The sequence below is a fragment of the Vanessa tameamea genome, chromosome 13 (genome assembly GCF_037043105.1).
Source record: "Vanessa tameamea isolate UH-Manoa-2023 chromosome 13, ilVanTame1 primary haplotype, whole genome shotgun sequence".
In the NCBI taxonomy this organism is placed as follows: Eukaryota; Metazoa; Arthropoda; class Insecta; order Lepidoptera; family Nymphalidae; genus Vanessa; species Vanessa tameamea.
Genome location: NC_087321.1, coordinates 3,887,091 through 3,905,397, shown reverse-complemented (window position 1 = coordinate 3,905,397; position 18,307 = coordinate 3,887,091). Strand labels below are relative to the sequence as shown.

Below are 18,307 nucleotides of genomic sequence, written 5' to 3'. Positions count from 1 at the left end.
TGGTTGGATTTTGAATATATTGACTTTGATAATATCACCTAGCACAAATTTATTTATGTATATTATGTATTTTAAAATAACTACAAAAATACATTCGTAATAATTACTGGCCGCAAATGTTCCATAGTAGTTATACAAACCCCTTTAAAATAAATAAGACGAAATGGTAGCCTTTACTTAATATTTATTGTTATAAATATATATTACATGGTGACTATCATAAACATACTATAAATTATGATTAATTTAGCCCTTATAATTTTCAAATCAACACGTTTCTCGGAAAAGTTATTCAAGTGCAATATTATGTTAATTGTTGATAGTTTGAAAGTAAGTAATACATAAATCATAATGTCTGACAATTTTTTTTTCTACATAATTGATTTCTGTCAGCTGACAATGTTTAAAGATTTCTCTTTACATTTCTTAATTCACAGTAGTTGGTAAAAAATGTTGATAATAACTCTTTGTAAATTCAGTCATTAAATCAGGCATTGCTTCAGGAAGTGTTGTTATGAGTCTTGCAGGGTTGCCAGAGTATCTTGCAAATGAAGGCACTACCGTTTCTGCCGGCAGCACTGAGTTATCCTCAATCATGCAACAGTCTTTAAGTACACATCTTCTACCCTAAAATTAAAATCATATATTGTTATACATATATACAATGTTATATATAAAATATAAGTTATATGGAAATCAGAGTAGGCTAAATAGTACTTTTTTGTTTAACATAGCTAGTCTTAATATCTATTCATCGATAAATTTAGTAGTTAATTTTTGTTTTTTGATTAATCATCTTACAAAAAAGGTTAACTATGTGTAAATAAAAAATAAAAATTAGCCACCAAAAAATAACAAGGCATACACTGTTAAGGAAGTAGAATAAATTTTAAGGAAATATTTATGTAGTTCCTAAAAATATATAAATATTATTTTATTATTGCTATATTATTTACTTACTATAACAACATTTTTTCCAATATAGACATATGAACCCACAACAGCAGCATTTACGACTGTATTCTCCCCCACAAAAACATGATCACCCATTTGTAGAGGAAAGAATGCAACCCTGAAAAAAATATAATATTATAAATGCAAAAGTAACTTTGTCTGTCAACAGACAGACACTTTCATGGTTAACTGCTAAATTGAACTTAATGAAAATTTGTATGCAGAATAATGCAGCTTGGAAGGACATAGGACATTTTTTATGCCTAAAAACCTACTGTTGCTAGTATGTCAACCTTAACTCATCTTTAGGTATCTGAATAGTTATTCATAATAATCAAACGTCATAGAATAATAAATCTATAAATGAAATTGTATGTATGGTGTATTTAATTTTATGCATGTCACATTTGGGGTTACAGCGTTCATGATACACCAGTACAATTGCATGTGATATTTTAGTTATTAATTAGATGGATATAGAGGAAGGGGACGACCAATGAAAAGATGGATGGATTGTGTGTTATTTGTGAGATGACATTAGATAGGGAAGTATGGAAGAAGAAGACATGCTGCACCCCAAGTAAATTGGAATAAGGGCAGGTGGATGATGAATTTAGTTATTTAATTATAAAATGTTTTCACAGATTATAATAAATTATCTGTAAAAACTGTGTGAAATGTACGTTCTTTTTACAGATAATTTATTATAATCTTTCAATAAGCTCATTTGATGAGGTTTTTATCCTATCAAATTTGTAGTATCTTGCCACTACATAGTACTACATGACATCAACTTCTATACCATTCAATTAATTAACATAAAAATTAGTCTACATTTAAACAATAAGAATATTAAAGTAGCACAAGATTACCCCTAAATTATGAAACCCTGTATCTGAGAGGCCAGTAACTTCTCAATCAATACTTATATTTGTTAGACTTATTAGTAGGTTTACAATTCTTATTAAAAATATAGTTTTAGTGTTAGTTGGTCTTTATTGACAACCCCATTTGTGAACTTGATTTAATGATTTTTTCATATAATAATGTAGTTAAACAAGACTTGCTCAATATATTCTTCTCTATAGCTTACCCTTTGCTAAACTTTTTGAAAGGTGGCCGAATAACTGAACCCTTACTGATAATACAGAATCTCCCAGTTTTAACATTAGCCAAGTCACCTCTGATTATTGCATCGCTTTGAACTATAACTTTGCCATGTAATACTATATTTTGGGATCCACAGAGTACAGTTTGTCTGCTGACTTTGTTTCCAGAAGCCTGTAAAACAAAATTTTTTTACAATTCAACATAAACTTTTATAACTTTGATTTGACTATCATTCGAATCGTACATCGAATTGTTTTTGTATCACTCAATAATAAAATTATGTGTAAATGAATATAAAATAATCAACAACATATAATAAGCGTCTTTCCTTAAGTATTTCGAAAAATTTGAAATTAAAATATATTGTTTATTCCTTACAGTTTCGACGTATTCAGATTTGTTATAGTACGTGTCTTGAAGCTCCATTTTTTATTATATTTATCCGTAGACTAAAAGTTTTCCTAACAAATATTTAACAATTCAACTTCAAGTTGAGTGCATATTTATTTCAATCCCTATCTGATATATTTTCTATCTTATTATTATAATGTCAAGTAATGATATATTGAAATATAAAATTACAAAAATGTTAAGTGAAAATGACTAATAAACAAGACTTTTCACTTGACGTCTTACGTCGTTACGACAGCAGTGTCGCCAGCCCTTGAACTTTTGCTCCGCTCGCGTGAGATATATTTTCCAAAACAATCAAGATGTTGGGAAATTTGACAATATAGATTTATTTCATTCGATATACATACATATATTGTGATTTAATCGAAGGTAATCTCCGACAACCTTTCAAATTTTTAGTAAAAAGCTGGTATCAGTTTTTACCTTAAAATTTAGGAGGGTAACCTTTAAACTGGTAACATTAATCTACGTCAAGTTCTTATTTAAACGTTATTTTCACAGTCAGTTGATATGAGCAAAAATAGTTTTACGAAGAAAATGTTATAAAATTGAACATTTATGGAAAGCTTTTGTAATTACAGAAGTTATCTTCAAAAGATTAAAGATATATTTATTATAATTAAATAAATAATTCTCGTATTATTTTGAATAAGAAAATTGTCTATGATTTAAAGATGAAAAATATGCTGCCATTGTCATTATTGTAATGCAAAGAAATAAATAAAAATTGGCGCCTAAATAAGTTTTTTAAGCGTCTTGCATTTGAAAGTCTGTTTATACTATAAATTTATTATTTAAAAAATGGATCGATATGTTATAAGAGAACAAAGAATAGGCGCAGGTTAGTGGCAGCTTTGCTAATTAGATATGTATTTTTTATTAATTACATATTCATTTCATTGTTTTTAGTACAAACAAATTAACAGAATGGCGTCATTTAAAAAACCTGTCTAACCTAACCTAACTATATATGTCTACATAGTGTACAATGTATTTAAACCAAAACCACTTTTATTTAAACAAAAAAACAACATCTTATAAAGTCTTTATCGAGGCGTTAAGAAGTAATATAAAATGATAAAAACTTTCAGACAACAAATAACAAAATACCATAGAATATTTGTATCGTAAAATCAACGTTTTTCAGAATATCCCGAGGGAAATCAAATGATTGCGTTTTCAGCAACTAGTACAGGAAATAATATTACTATGTAAGTAGCCGGGAGATTGTGAGATTGGAAAGCTCCAGGGGGCTTATATTTTGACATTATCTTTTATTTAAAACATAAGAACCTAAGACGGACTTTATCTGTTTGGCTAATTAAATATTTTTCAAAATTAAATTATTTTAGTTGTTTTCAAAAAAGGAACAAGCGCTTGTTTTACAATATTATTCGAACAATAGTTTTTTCATTTTAATTTTCAATTATTTGTATATGTACTTATATTCGCTGAACGTTACAAAGTATAGTCTATTTTGTATAAAGTTGAACTTTGTCTCAGGTTAACTAGCAGCAAATAAGTAAGTTGTAGGTAAGCTATGAATTAGAGTTGCTTATCTAACGTGTAATTTGAATAAATACATACATCATCTCATAATGTACTTGCCCGTATACCGTATATACCTATATATTGTTTCGTCGTAGTATTTAAGTTACATGGAAATATTAATTAAAAATTTCTTGGATTGCCTACTCAATTAGAAGACGTGCTTAGTTAAAAATCCTTCAGTCGCCTCTTACGAAATTCAGGGTTTGAAATGGGGTAGTTTTATTTTTGTAAGACTAGTGGCCAGGGTTCTTCATTCCGTGCCGAGGACAGTCATCGCAGGAACTTAAAAATCATTAATAACTTGGACTTCTAAGTGAATTTTTGCATCAGATATTTATCAATTTTAAACGTTAGGTTTTCTTATTTCTTTGTAAATCCCACTGCTGGGCTAAGGCCTATCTCTTTAAGGACAATGTTTGGAACGTATTCAATGGGTCGGTGGATCCCATTTATACATTGCAGAGAAAGAAAATCTCGAAATTTTACTCAAAAATACAATTTCTATTATTGAAACGCTTAAAACCCCAAATCGTATTGTTTTATTTTAATTGACTTTTGTTTCATTTCTATTAAAATCTTTAATTATTATTTAGTTTTTTTTTTAATTAAATTGGAAACTTTTAGGCCTGGACACGCTTGCTACAGAGCCTGTAATACCAATACGCCAAGCATAAATATGCATATGGGCGTTCCAGGATTAGTTCAACTACAAGCGCCAAGTTATTCGCCAAATGTATGGAACATTACATTCATTCCTTAATTTCACTTATAAAGTCTATTAACTCTATATTATTTTCACTTAGTTATAAAAAATACCTATTTTTACTTAATAACAGTATCTAAGTCAAGACGATTTAAAAGATTTGCTTCCAGATTTGGACACTCAATCTCAATAAAGTAGTATTAATTGAAAGTTTTATTACTTTTAAAATATGTACATAACATTATTATTATATAAATAGTTTTATATATATATATATATCATTGTTTTCGGTAGAGTTTAGTTTAATCTATCTATGAATTAATTTATGATTTGTTTAAAATGAAAGCCATTTTTTTACAATATTAATTCTTAAAATTACATTACAATATTAAGCAGTGAGCGTATAAATTATTAAATAACAAAGAACATGCTGATCTAAATCTATAAAAAGATCGCTGTTTTTCTTTAACGCACATCATGCAAAAGTCTCTGAATATATTGACATAGAATTTGTACCATTATCTTCAGCGTGTTTCAGAAAAAGTTTTTGTCTAAACATTATTACATTATATAATTCAACCGTTCAACGTATAACGTAGACACAGAAACATTTGGCCGAAGCCGCTAGTTCACTATAATCCGAACAGTTGTCAAATTAAATTACTTTGAGCTTATGTTTATTTTATTTTTGCTATGAGTAAATATATGAAATTTAAACAGAGAAGGATTTTAGGTAATTCAATCACAAGGTCCAATCATGTCTGGAATTGATCCCCGTTATTTGGCGGCATTTACAGATAACAGCACTGGATACATTGCTACAGGTAATAATAAAAAACATTATTCATTTATTTTTCATACTTAGTTTGTTCAGTTAAAATCCATCGTAGGGTCGGATTTACATCGTATTTTTGTCTCTTACAAATTGAAAAACTAACACCTACCTACTAACAGCCTATTCCTACGGAAGTAGAATAAAAGATAAACAAATCTTATATTTACTTATTTCATGCGTTTTGCTAATTATTCAGCCATATTGTGTACTACTAAGTGTTTATTATTAATATATCTTTATTTATAATACGACACTATTACATTTAACTATTTATTTCCACTTTAATTTTACTTCCAAAATTCTGACAATAGTTTCGTCGACATTCAAAACTCAATTTTTTCGCATATCCATAGTGAACATCATAGATTAATGAAGCACTCAACCAATGATATTGCGACAATTTGCTGTCAAATGTTGTTTATTTTTCTTTTTTCCTCTTATGGTTGGAATAGAGTATATATATTTTCCTTATTATGTATTTTAACTATATTTACCATGTCCATTACACTTCCCCCTTAGTGGCGAATTTTCTATTTTTAGATTCTAAAGTACTTGAGAGAGCCTACTTAAGTATATTGACATTTTATTTAATCAGATTTTTCATATAACTACAAGTATTTATTTATATATAAGGAGTTATAAATTATAGTTAGGCATTGTGTTTTCGTCAGGACAATTACATAGAGAGTTTAATCCAATCGCTGTTAACGCACTCGGCAGCGATTACCAGAATCGCAATTTCATTGGAGCCGAAAGGACCGAAAATAAACGCTATGCACCACAAAGGATTCCGAACGGTTGGCATTTTGTGTTATTAAGCCTTTGAACATGGATTTTCTTTACATTTTGGTGACATAGGATAGCTATAAGGGGAATGTCGCAAAATTATAAAAAAGCCTTTATTTACAGAAAGATGATATACTGAGATGTTGATAGTTTTATTTTAGAAAGAAAATTTTTATTATCACAAATTTATTTTCACATGGTGTAACATTTCGACATTTCATTCGATTTTCCATTACGCATTCGCTGAGAACTCGAATAAATTTGATAAAATGTTGTGTCCCACAAATATATACCGCTGACTTGGATTTTAATTCCATAGCATTATTTTGGTTTGAAAAACTAACAATGGCAGTTTGCAAGGATTTTGTATTCGTAGTTGGAGAGTTTGTTATGATCGAACTTGCAAATTTCACATTACACTTTGACTTTAATAGGCATTCCGTATACCGTTTAACGTACAAGATTGGAAGATGGATTAAATTTTATAATTTTGTTAATAATTATATAAATATATTTAAAAATCATCAAAGTTAATTTACAGATATATTCGGATTATTGGATTGAATTTAAAATAATTATTTTATTTTGCATTGGTCGCTGTGTACTGTTACGTGTTTTAATTTTTTTTATGTAGAGTAATATTTATCATATGCTCTGAAAGAAAATAATAAATGTAAAATATATGACAGACATAAGAATAATACAACAATAGTTTTTCTTGCTTTTTTAATCCCAAGTATATCAGAAACAAGAAGATTCTCTAAAATGTACAACACTTAAACCTCGTGTTGTTGAAAAACAACAACCCCAGATAAAGTTTAAAGATGGTAAGCATAGTTTTAAAAATATTCTACTAAGCGTCAAATATTTCGTGAACTCGTATTATTTTTGATTAAGTGTCGACTGCATGGACGTGTTTTTTACATTTACAGCTTCAACATTATTTATTTTATATGCTATTATTTAACTTCAGTTGTATTCGTCTAGTTCAAAATATGTATTATTTTAAAAAGTAATTTTAAAATAATACCACCAAATTGATTGATTGGTACAATTTGTAATACTAGGAATATTTTATTTGAATTAGATACCTAAAATATTTCACAGTTAATTTATTTTTAATATATATTTAGTATATTTGACGTGCAATAACAGCCTTAATTCCAAAAGTTTTGCCGTAGTCTCTATTGATAAATTTAATTTATATCTATGTAATTGATGCAATCTGATTATTTACATAGAATTCGGTTTTATCAGTAAACAACGTTGGTAGTGCTATCAGATTTTTGTTATTTATATTAACATATTCAATGTAACTACATTTACTATCGAAAGATTATTCAAAATTATTTCTTATTTTACGGAAAATATAAAGAAAACGAACTTCTTTTTTATAATCACTGACAGTTTTATAGGTAGATATTATTAATACTAATTTTAAAACTGTACAGTGTACATTATTTTTCTTTTTTTTATAATCAAAACAAAGTATCAAAATAACAGATTCGACGAAGTTGACAGTGACAATAATTTATTATAACAGCAATACTAAATTTAAAAAAAGGATTATTTAAATCGACTCGTAATTTTGAAATCTAAAAGTATAATGGGTTGATTTAAAAACCTTAAAGTTCCAAAGACTCATTACATTTGACCCAGAGTTGTAAAGACAAAGTTTCTGTTTTCACCCCTCGGTACCTCAAGGCTGAAGTTTCAAAGGCTGTGGACAGGATGGTTAATTAAAATGAGGGTACTTACACAACTTGTAATAGGGTAATGGTTACAATTTAGGTGTATTGTACAATGAAATCTACTTTGTATATAATGTATATATTTACTATTAATTAGTTGTTTTCTTTTGTAAATATTTGAATATTACTTATAGTAAAAATATCTTAGGTATTTGTTTTTTTTTAAATATTATTATGTATATATCATTCAATTAAATGTTAATATAATGAATTATTAACATTAGTCTTAACTATAAACTGACTAATGAAAAATGTTTTTTTTTGTGTTAAAGCGATCGGTAAGCCAGTAAACCAGTCAATAATAATATGTCGACATATACTCGTAAGATTACGAGGCATATAACTTAAAAATAAAGCAAATAAACAATCAAATCAAAATTATGAATCCTCGATTTCATCAGGGTTTACGCTAACGCCCTTCTATAAACGTGGAATATGCTCTGTCGGTTCATCTAACATTAAGTAAAGTTCATACCTGGTGAAATTCAGTGTGTTTTGAAGAAAAATAAGACACACTTTTGTTTCTATAGATACTTCAAACAAACAAACGGAAATTGATTTATTGAAGAACGAAGTACAGTATCAAGTTAAAACTCGTGGAGAGAAACTAAAAGTAAGTGTATCATTGTCTTTCTTTCAATTTTCCTCTTTTGTGTTCCTTATTGAGGAAATTGAACATTGGCAACCATTAACAGGTTATTTCATTTTGAAAGAAGCTAGTTTCATTTTATTGGCTGCGAGGTTATTTCCCAGACTTCTTCGCATTATCTGGGTGTCCAAGATTCTTCTTTAATTGCCTGAGAACAAAATACAATACACATTGTCGGTTCCCGTTATCACAATGAAGGGTCTTGAATGTGTTGATTTTGCTTCCACCACGATAACATAATAACATATATTTTATATATAAAAGTAGATAGACTAAAATTATTAAAAATTATATTATACATTTTTTAAATAGGTAATTTATTAAATATTAACCGAAGTGTTATATCGTAAAAACGTCTTCCATTTACGACTACCTGCCATTTTCATAAAACAAAATGTCGGTCGTCTAGAATTACAACTGGTTGTTATATTTAATTAATTAAAATTAATATACCTGTCCGGGCTATTCAAACTAATTAGCTGTGTAAAGTTGTATGAAAACTGTTTTAATTTAGCTTTATGCGCGATAAATTAAATTAAATCAGAGCGTCCTTTATGCGGCTCTAAGATCTTAATTAAATCTTTTACCTAACGGTGTGAGCAGAGGCTTTCTCGAATGTGAATATCGCGGTTTTTCAGTCATAGAATGTTATTTTTATGCAATACATATAGTTAAAATATAATAATAATTAATATTTAATATCAGTCATCATCATCATCCAGCAAATTGTAATGTACTATTGGAAATAGGCCGAAGCCTTTGGCGTAGAAAGCTCTCAGCTCGCCTTCCAAGTTCAGTCAAGATTTGTTACCGTGTTTAAATTATCGCTCTACCTTTGGTTGGAACTGCCCTACACTGCATTTGCTGATTTTTCGGTATTGGGTATCGGTCTTTCGACAAATGTGATCAGCTCCCTGAAACTTTGGCAAAGCGTTAGTAAACACAATATTTATGAGACGTGAAAATTCAGTAAACACGGTAGAATTTTCTTGATAGAATGTTCATTTAAATTGGACAAAGTTACTTTTCTCTCACCCAAAGAAGTTACACTTCAGAACCGTTTATGTAAATATTATCCTTTTTCATTAAACTCTAAAAAATTAAAGGTTTTCAGAAAAATTACTCATAAAACTTAATGCCATATTTTAAAAAATCACGCTAACTGTGCCACGGGAACAGCTCGTCTATATTAAAAATAAACGCAGCACTTTTCTCTTGGTCCTCTTAGAAGTAATAGTGAGTGATTTTGTCGTAGTAAATAAAGCTAGTTCATTGGTGGAGCAGCCGGTAAGGCGCTCGATGCAATATCCGTTCAACGTTTTGTCTTTAAAAAACTATAGCAGCTTTCATCGAACGATCGTTGTCGCGTTAACGCTATGATTTTATCACAGCTCGATGGGTACCGATTTTTCATTGAATAGAATTCTTAATAACCTGCTAAGGAAATATTAAAAGGCAATCAATAGTTTATGGTTCGATGAAGTGCTCTTTATATTCGTTTTTTATTTTTGTCGATCATACTATGGTAAAATTTAAAACTAAAATAAATTTAATAAACATCCAAACTAAAATCATTTGCCATTGATGTAATTACATCGGTGTTCTAAAATACAAATACGTGACACGAAACACGTTTTCTCTCACGAATGTACACAAATTCAAATGTAACGGCCGTTTAGTGCAAACGTAACCATTAGAACGTTGCCAGCACGAATATTATGCATTTTTAGAAACAATCGGTACAAACTTTTGTATATTTTAAAATTTAAATTAAACAATTGAAACGTATTTTTTTAAGTTTATATTGTATTACCACTTTGATATTCAGTATTATAGTTTCGATTGAAATAAGTATAGTTATCTGAGACAAATGCGCCTTTTGATGATGAAATAGAAGCACAACATTTTAAAACCATACACATTTTTAGTGCCTTTTATTTGACACAGTTAATATAAAAAAGAGTACGCTGTTGTGCTTCTACGATATCATCGAAATACACATTTGTCTTTATAGACGCAATTACCTCAGGTGACTATAATAGTAGGACCTTTAACATACTGTTGATTGTTTAATAAAATATTGTAAACAATGTTTGTTAACAATTTCAATGAAAAAAATTAAATAACACAGTTATTTACACTGAGCAAGGCTAATGTCTTACGGTACGTGCTGATCGAATGCTTTATTCGCCACCTTTTTGTATTTGCGAAAAACCCGACAGGACGTAAAACTATTCAAACCGCTCACAGTCAGGACAAGTTTATTGCGCGTGCGCTCTTCCGTGTTCTATTGTTCTTACATATCAGGAACTATATCAGCTTGCTTACTTAAATGTAATATAAAATACTACGTCGTACAACAGACGACTTTGTTTAGTCAACATATCATATTCGTATTATTATGACCAGGTATAAGCCACTGGCTCGGTTCCTTCGGCTGCGAGCAGTTCAGATCTAACTAGTTTTTATATTGTGGTGTTAGGTTAAACGTTATATATTCACGGGAACATCGCACCGAAAACGCCGAAAAACTATTATTAGTTATTAGTAAAATCGCTTAAAGACACGTAAACTCGGCGCAAAACATGTTGACTTTAATTTACGCGAGGTCCGAACGTACTTTGAACGATTTGATTACATTAATCTTAGTAAGATTAATGTAATCAGAGCCGGAAGACATTTTGTTTGTAACATTTTAAAAGCGATAATTCTTCTAAAACTGATCCTACAATTTCCTAACTATCTTAACTCTAATAAAGATTTTGACTAAAGTAATTGGGAAGTGATTGAAGTCAGCAAGTGAGCGTTAATTGTTTTAAAAGCTTCTTTACTGTAATATAACTAAGAACAATTGAATCGGTATCGATTTGCCCGTATTGGACAAATCGATATCGATTCAGTAGTATTTATAGATTCAGTAATTTTAACTTGTTTTAATTATGTTTTTCAAGGTTTTGTTTTAAATCTGTAACAAAATCTATGGAAAGCATACAGTAATGGCCCTCTTATGTATAGGGCTTATCCCGATTTTCTGAAAAACGGTATGTTCTATGTTATGATATTATTAATGTACACGGGCAACCTGATATAAATATATGAAGCGTCAATAGCGAAACGATTTAACGGCCACCTTGCGATGTAAACCCACATTGGAGGGATAAATTGGAATATAAGTAATTCCTTATAAATGGGGCATTTCTACTATAATTTAAAGAAAATATTTTGAATTTGAAAGAATAAAATGGACTACTTGGGGACCGACTTCGATAGAGAAAAGTAGAAATCATCCAAATCGGTCTAGACGTTTTCGAGTAATCAATAAGTCGAACATATAATCTCATGAATTAAAATAATGTGCGCAATTTATTTAATATAATATAGCAGCTGCAGTAGTCAAATACATAGAAACATTTTATTAAATTGGAAACCTACAACATTGTTCAAGTTAGTTCAGGGAACGAATGAAATTTTCATATAAAGCATTGGAATGGTTTGTATCACGAGTTTGTGTACAATGCGGGACTTTTAAATAATTTCATACTTTACACAGTTATTGAGCGTAACAACGATCAACTATGTTATTTTATAGCTACCATATATCGACGGCGCTACTAAAACAAGTTACATAACTGTTATTACACTTTGATGGTGTGAAAATATAGTTTAAAAAAACTCCGAGTATTACTTTATGATAACCGAAATGCGACCGGCTCATTATGCAAATATTGCAGTTTTAAATTCAGGCATGCAACACTGAGTTTATTTCGTTTTCATTGCCTTATTTGTGTTTTATCTTTTGTATGTATCTCGTCAGTAAAGGGAAACATAAAATGAGCATGATGAAATTTTATCTATGAAACCAATGTGGCATAAGTTCCAAATTCAGCCGTGGGTTATAAAATATATTGCTTTTTATCCGTCCATACACGAATCACGTGGCATATCCACGATTTAGCTTTATCAAGAATGACGTTAGAAAGATCAAGCATACAAACGGTACATCCATTACGTCTGTGATATTTAAATACTACGTCATCGTTTGTAGATCGTTAGGGCATAATATATCTCAAACTTACATATTACAAAATTACCTTTTAATTCAAATAATAAAATGAATATAAAATTGTTATTTCATTGTAGTAACCGTTAATTATGCAGTGTCATTAATAACATTATTATAATTATATTTCGCATTACATAACGGTATAACATTTTATTTATTCTATATAAATAAAATGTTTAATATTAATTATAATAAAGTAAATTATTCCATACTATCCTTATTTCCATCATCATTAAATTATGATTTATAATTTCATAATATTTGCGTTAAACTTCAATATTTAATATTATAATTAATCAAATTGTTTGCCCCATTACCTTATTCAATAAACGATTCCTTATGCTTATCGATAATTCTATTGTCTACGACTCTACAGAAGTACTTACCTACTTCAGAAGCTAACTTTAGTTTGCTACGTAGTGTTAAGGAAGTTACGGATAACAACGCATAGTAGGGTGGAAGTTTGAAGAAAACAGATACTAGTGTTTTAATAAAAAATATGTTAAATGTTAATTATACAAATCTATCTATACGCTAATTTGTTTTTTTAATAGAGTAACCGAAATCCGAATAGAATTTCATAATATCTATTAATAATCTTATAAATCGTAACTTTTCTTTTTAAAATAGGAGTTATATATAAATGGCACACGCGTATATTCTGGATCTGTTGAGAACATTCTAAAATGGCATAAGTCGCTACAAGACATAGGGGTTATGGTTCTTTATGAAATAGTCGGTAAGTTTATTTGTAAATATTAGCTAATATTATATTCAAATAAAAAATCAGTTTAAGTGTATTTTAAATTGCTTTTCTAGTAGTCTTCATTTAACTTTATATAAAGTCGGCATTGCAATGCCTCTTAAAATAAATTATTATTCTCTGTTCTCAAATGAATAGCAATTATCATGGCGATCAGTTAAACTGTATCGGAATGTATCAAATACATCAATAATTTTTAATATAATGAAATAAACACATTAAATTTATTCTAATTATAAAAAAAATACAAAGCGTTCCTCATTTTGGGAATATTTTTTATGAATAATAGTTGGGAACAGAACAGTTTAGTAGCACAGTTTTTAAATTATTTTTAGGTAAATGTGTCAGCGTAAGAGCTGGAGAATCTTGCGCTAAGAACTTGGTCGTGAGAGATGATAATGGCCCAGCTATTCAAGTAGTCTACTATGAAATAGACTTTTTGTTACCGGAATTGAAAATACCTTGTATGATAAGGTACAGAGTTATGTTAATATTTTTTTCTTTCCATTTTAAAACATATTTGTGACATAATAGAATTAAAACAAATTTCAACAATCGGATTTGTAGATTTTATAGACGTTATAGTTTAGGTAAAAATTATTATATTCGCTTTTCATTAATGTCTCGTTTAATGTGCTTTATTTGACGCTTATTATTGACCGGTGCATTAATACGGGTTCGTTGGGTTTCAATTAATTAAGTTCGATTTTTGGTTAGGAAAATTGTTTCTGTATTATTTGCGGTTAAATATTGAAGCCTTTTATGGAAATACGTACTTTGAATTATGATCGTGAGGGAATGACGACAAGAATTGTAACTGCCATTTTACTGTTGATTTTCAGAATTCTAATTTTCAGATCGAATAGTTAACATGAAAAAATAGCCCGAGTGCCCAAGTGTTTGTATTACAAACGGCAAGGGGTATCATTTGAAATAAGATTTTATGATAATGTGTATGTTCAGTATTTTTAGGTGCGAAATTAAAAGAATTACTATTTTCGTTTTCATTTCCAAATAAATAGGGTGATAGGACGTGTAATGCCGGGAACGAGTAGATTGCAAGCGTTCAATGTGCGACCCGCCATTGGCGATGACGTCGCTTCACTGCCACGCCGCGCTGCTGTCGCTTCTCATCACATCACGAAGCTTTGCAAAGAATATTTTAATTAAAATATTTAAATTTTAAATACACGTTGTTAGTTCGTTTAATTTTTACCTTTGTCATAGAAAATAATTCCTTTAATGTTTTTTCCCTTTTTTCTCCTTATTTGGTTTACCAACAATTTTACATTTCACAATTACACCAAAAAGAAACATAAAAAAAGCCACATCCATCCATCCATCCATCCATCCATCTTTTAAATGTAATTAGACATTAAATAAAATCCCATTATACAACCTAAGCCAAAAAAAATACAATGAACAATAAATGATTTATAATAAATATGTTATATTTATGTTAAATTACTGATTCTATTATTAATTTTCGGAAAGTGACTACTGACTGGTCAAAAATATTCAAGTTATTGAGCTTATTAAAAATGAACCTGTAAATTTTAATGTTCCGAGGAGAATATCCTATAAAGTTTAATTTAATTATATTAAAGCGATAAATATTGATTGTAGTTTTATTTATAATCAAGAAATCAATGAAATAATAATAATTTTTATTATTCAAGGAATAATCTTATAACAATTTATTAACAAACTTAAAAAATATGCAATGTAAGAAATAATAAAAAAAAAAAAAAAAAATTTAATAAACGTATATAGACATGATACAAATTATTAAAAAAAACACGCCATCCAAAATGTCCTATGACATTGAATCCAGGACGCTGGCATCATATTACCTCTTTGAATTACTCATAAAAAATCTTTATACCTTTTTCCCCACTGTTTTTGCTTTGAAGTGAAAACGACACGATAAAAATCATTGGAAAATGGCACTTACTACCAATCGAAAAACGACTTGGCACATGTTTGGTAGCATCAGGCATCTTCATGGAATTATTCCTAATGCTTCTTGGAAGTTTCGCTTTTCGCTTAAAAGGCATTTCGGGTTGTTGAGTATAAACTGCGCTAGCATCGAAGCTTGGGATGACGCCAAACGTTCGTTCATTAACATAACGCTGGATATAAGGGCCACTTATAACTTTTGTTGGACAGATCATACTTAAGTGCGTTTTAAGGAAGAATTCATTATCAAAACAGTATGTCAGATCTCTTCGAAAGATTGAGTGAGATGGGGTTTGTTTGGGTGTGCGTAAAATTAACATAAGTATATAAAGAGCAAGCTCTCGTACTACTTAAGTCCATGTCAGTGTTAACCAACTTACGTACATAAATTTGACGTTGATTAGTTATAATTTATTTTTGCTCAGAACCAATGCTGAACAAGGCTAAAATATCCAAAATACTACTAAAGATTTAGGTAAACGGGCGTTTACTCCTAACTTAACTAAACTAACTTCGTTATTTTAAGGTATAATTTAAGAATATCTTAAATTTGTATGTAACTTAAATAAAGTAGAATTAAAACATTATAATTATAAAATATACTGGGAAGGTATTATTAGTTGAGGCTATGTTTTTCGTTAATTGTAGGTATATTTTAGGTACTATATTAGTACCGTAATACTGGCACAAAAATTTAAATTACTTCTTACAGTGACTAAATAAACATCCATGATATTAAAAATTATATATATTTTTTAGCTTTGTGTAAGGATTCTCCTTTCTATTAATAATACTTTGTTCTTCCTCTTAAAGAACTTGTATCTACATGTGTGAGGTTTGGGAATCCGATTATACTTGTTATGCTAACGATACATCCAAGATGCAATATTTGACTTTAGCTATATGTGGTTTCTTCTGCCGTTATATTATATTTAATTTTAAATAACACTTGCATTATTCTACTTATTTACCATTTTTCTAAAAACAAACAAATTAATTTTCACTATTTGCTGTATTTTTTTTTTTTTAAATTTAAACCTTATCTATGATACAAGATGTAGACAGACATCCCGTTCAAACTCTTACGATATTTCATTCTTCCAAGCATACGAACAAAAATAAATATGTTTCTATAATTTAAAAATGTATAGTTCTTCGTCCGTAGTAAAGTTATTTGTCCTGCACTTGAACTCTTTTCATTCGTGTCGGATTTGCTGTCCCATCGAATTTTGATAGGGAATCGAGAGAACACATGTCTTCGTGCACGATAATATATTTTTCACATTTGGTTAGAATAGGAGTATATACACTGACGGACTCTTAAAGTGTTTCAAAGTTCAGGATTACTTTCGAATTAATATTTTTGATAAGTACCTATGCAAAATTTTTAGGTTAAATTAAATGAAATGTCGAGACTGTATATTTATTAAAAAATAAAAAATAAATATGCATACTCTCAAATTCGTGTGTTATAATAACACAGTAAAGTTTGAACTAATTATTTATGTTTTTTTTTTCATTTGCAATTTAAATTATTGTTATAGTATTGATTATTAGTTTTCTAAACTCAAATGTGGATACTTCGTCCAAACAAAAGTTAAAAAAAGATCTGCACTTCTACTTTTTTTTATTGTAAAGACTATTTTTTTAAAAAACAAATAAAAATCAATTTTTGTTACATTTATCGTTTTTATTCAAGAAAATTGAATAGTCCTTTCCAGTATACAAACATACACTTAACGGGACTACATGAGCTAAATGCAAGTTTTATAATGAAAAAAAGTATATGATCCAATGCATTAAACAAAATGAAAAAAAAATATGATAATCTTCAGAATACATGCTAGTTATTTGTTATTTTGAAAACATGATGTAATTAATTTGGTACGATAGAAAAAAATCACAAAGTTACCTCTAAAAAAAAACTTTTAACAAATAATAACTATACTTATATACATTCAATAATTCTGGTTTTTTGTCAGATTATTCTGCAAGCAATATACTAGTTTACCCCTGTGTCACTTTTTTAGTAAAATCACTAGATTTATATATAGATAGAACAATATGCGTACGCATGTGTGCGTAAACTCCGTGTACAGACATTGCCGGCCGAGGCCTGATGCTATACAGACGTGTCGATCTTTTCGCCGCATCATTCATCATTACGTTACGAGATATTTTTTTGTAATTTTAATTGTAAATTCATTGTTTCATGTTTTCTTATAATAAATATTTTTTTTTCTTGTAAATAAATATATTAAGTTAAAATAGTGTAGTAGTAATTAGGCATTTGTTTTTTATTAACTTATTTGTTATAAATTTTAATTGTGTAATTATGGGAAATAAAGTGAAACGCGTGAGGAAAACTAAAAAACGTTTATATAAATTAAGCACCGAACATACACAATTATGAACGATATTAAAAGGTAAGAGTATTTTATTAGAAAACATTTTTTTTTTATTATAAATTATGAATATTGAAAACATCTATTAGAAAAAATGTGCAATCAGTTCGCATAGAATCAGATTTTTCGAGCTATTTTTTAAATATTACGATAGAGTATTTGGGCAAAGTAAGGAAAACATCAATTGAGAGTGACTACATTCGATAGTAATGAACTCGAAGCAATATGATATTTTTCATTAAAAGTACTATGGGGCATATTTAGATACATATTTTTTTAAATACATACTTTTATAATAAACTAGCTGTTGCCTGCGGCTTTGCTCGAGTGGAAATTTCTTTTTTTTTTTTTTATACTAGAGGTG

General features: G+C 28.8%; 2 protein-coding genes across 2 annotated transcripts; one reads left to right on the top strand and one right to left on the bottom strand.

Moving 5' to 3' along the window:
- Positions 1-166: 166 nt before the first annotated feature.
- Positions 167-2,707, bottom strand: LOC113397882 (dynactin subunit 5). Its single transcript, XM_026636408.2, has 4 exons — positions 2,443-2,707; positions 2,048-2,235; positions 961-1,072; positions 167-627 (listed from the first exon to the last, which is right to left on the bottom strand). Exons 1-4 carry the CDS (start codon positions 2,488-2,490, stop codon positions 427-429), a joined length of 549 nt encoding a protein of 182 aa, XP_026492193.1. The 5' UTR covers positions 2,491-2,707; the 3' UTR covers positions 167-426.
- Positions 2,708-5,489: 2,782 nt separating this feature from the next.
- Positions 5,490-14,749, top strand: LOC113397930 (uncharacterized). Its single transcript, XM_064216674.1, has 6 exons — positions 5,490-5,556; positions 6,239-6,364; positions 8,635-8,717; positions 13,447-13,555; positions 13,915-14,053; positions 14,602-14,749. The coding sequence occupies exons 1-6, from the start codon at positions 5,490-5,492 to the stop codon at positions 14,747-14,749; spliced, it is 672 nt and encodes a 223-aa protein (XP_064072744.1).
- The last annotated feature ends 3,558 nt before the right edge of the window (positions 14,750-18,307 follow it).

What these genes read in the sequence shown, in the direction of transcription:
- LOC113397882 (XM_026636408.2), bottom strand. Translation starts at nt 2,490, where the DNA reads ATGGAGCTTCAAGACACGTACTATAACAAATCTGAATACGTCGAAACT. An exon ending in AATCTGAATACGTCGAAACT is followed by an intron (nt 2,236 to 2,442) that starts GTAAGGAATAAA and finishes TTTGTTTTACAG; the next exon opens with GCTTCTGGAAACAAAGTCAG. An exon ending in TTGGAAAAAATGTTGTTATA is followed by an intron (nt 628 to 960) that starts GTAAGTAAATAA and finishes TTTTAATTTTAG; the next exon opens with GGTAGAAGATGTGTACTTAA.
- LOC113397930 (XM_064216674.1), top strand. Translation starts at nt 5,490, where the DNA reads ATGTCTGGAATTGATCCCCGTTATTTGGCGGCATTTACAGATAACAGC. An exon ending in CACTGGATACATTGCTACAG is followed by an intron (nt 5,557 to 6,238) that starts GTAATAATAAAA and finishes TGTTTTCGTCAG; the next exon opens with GACAATTACATAGAGAGTTT. An exon ending in ACCACAAAGGATTCCGAACG is followed by an intron (nt 6,365 to 8,634) that starts GTTGGCATTTTG and finishes TTGTTTCTATAG; the next exon opens with ATACTTCAAACAAACAAACG.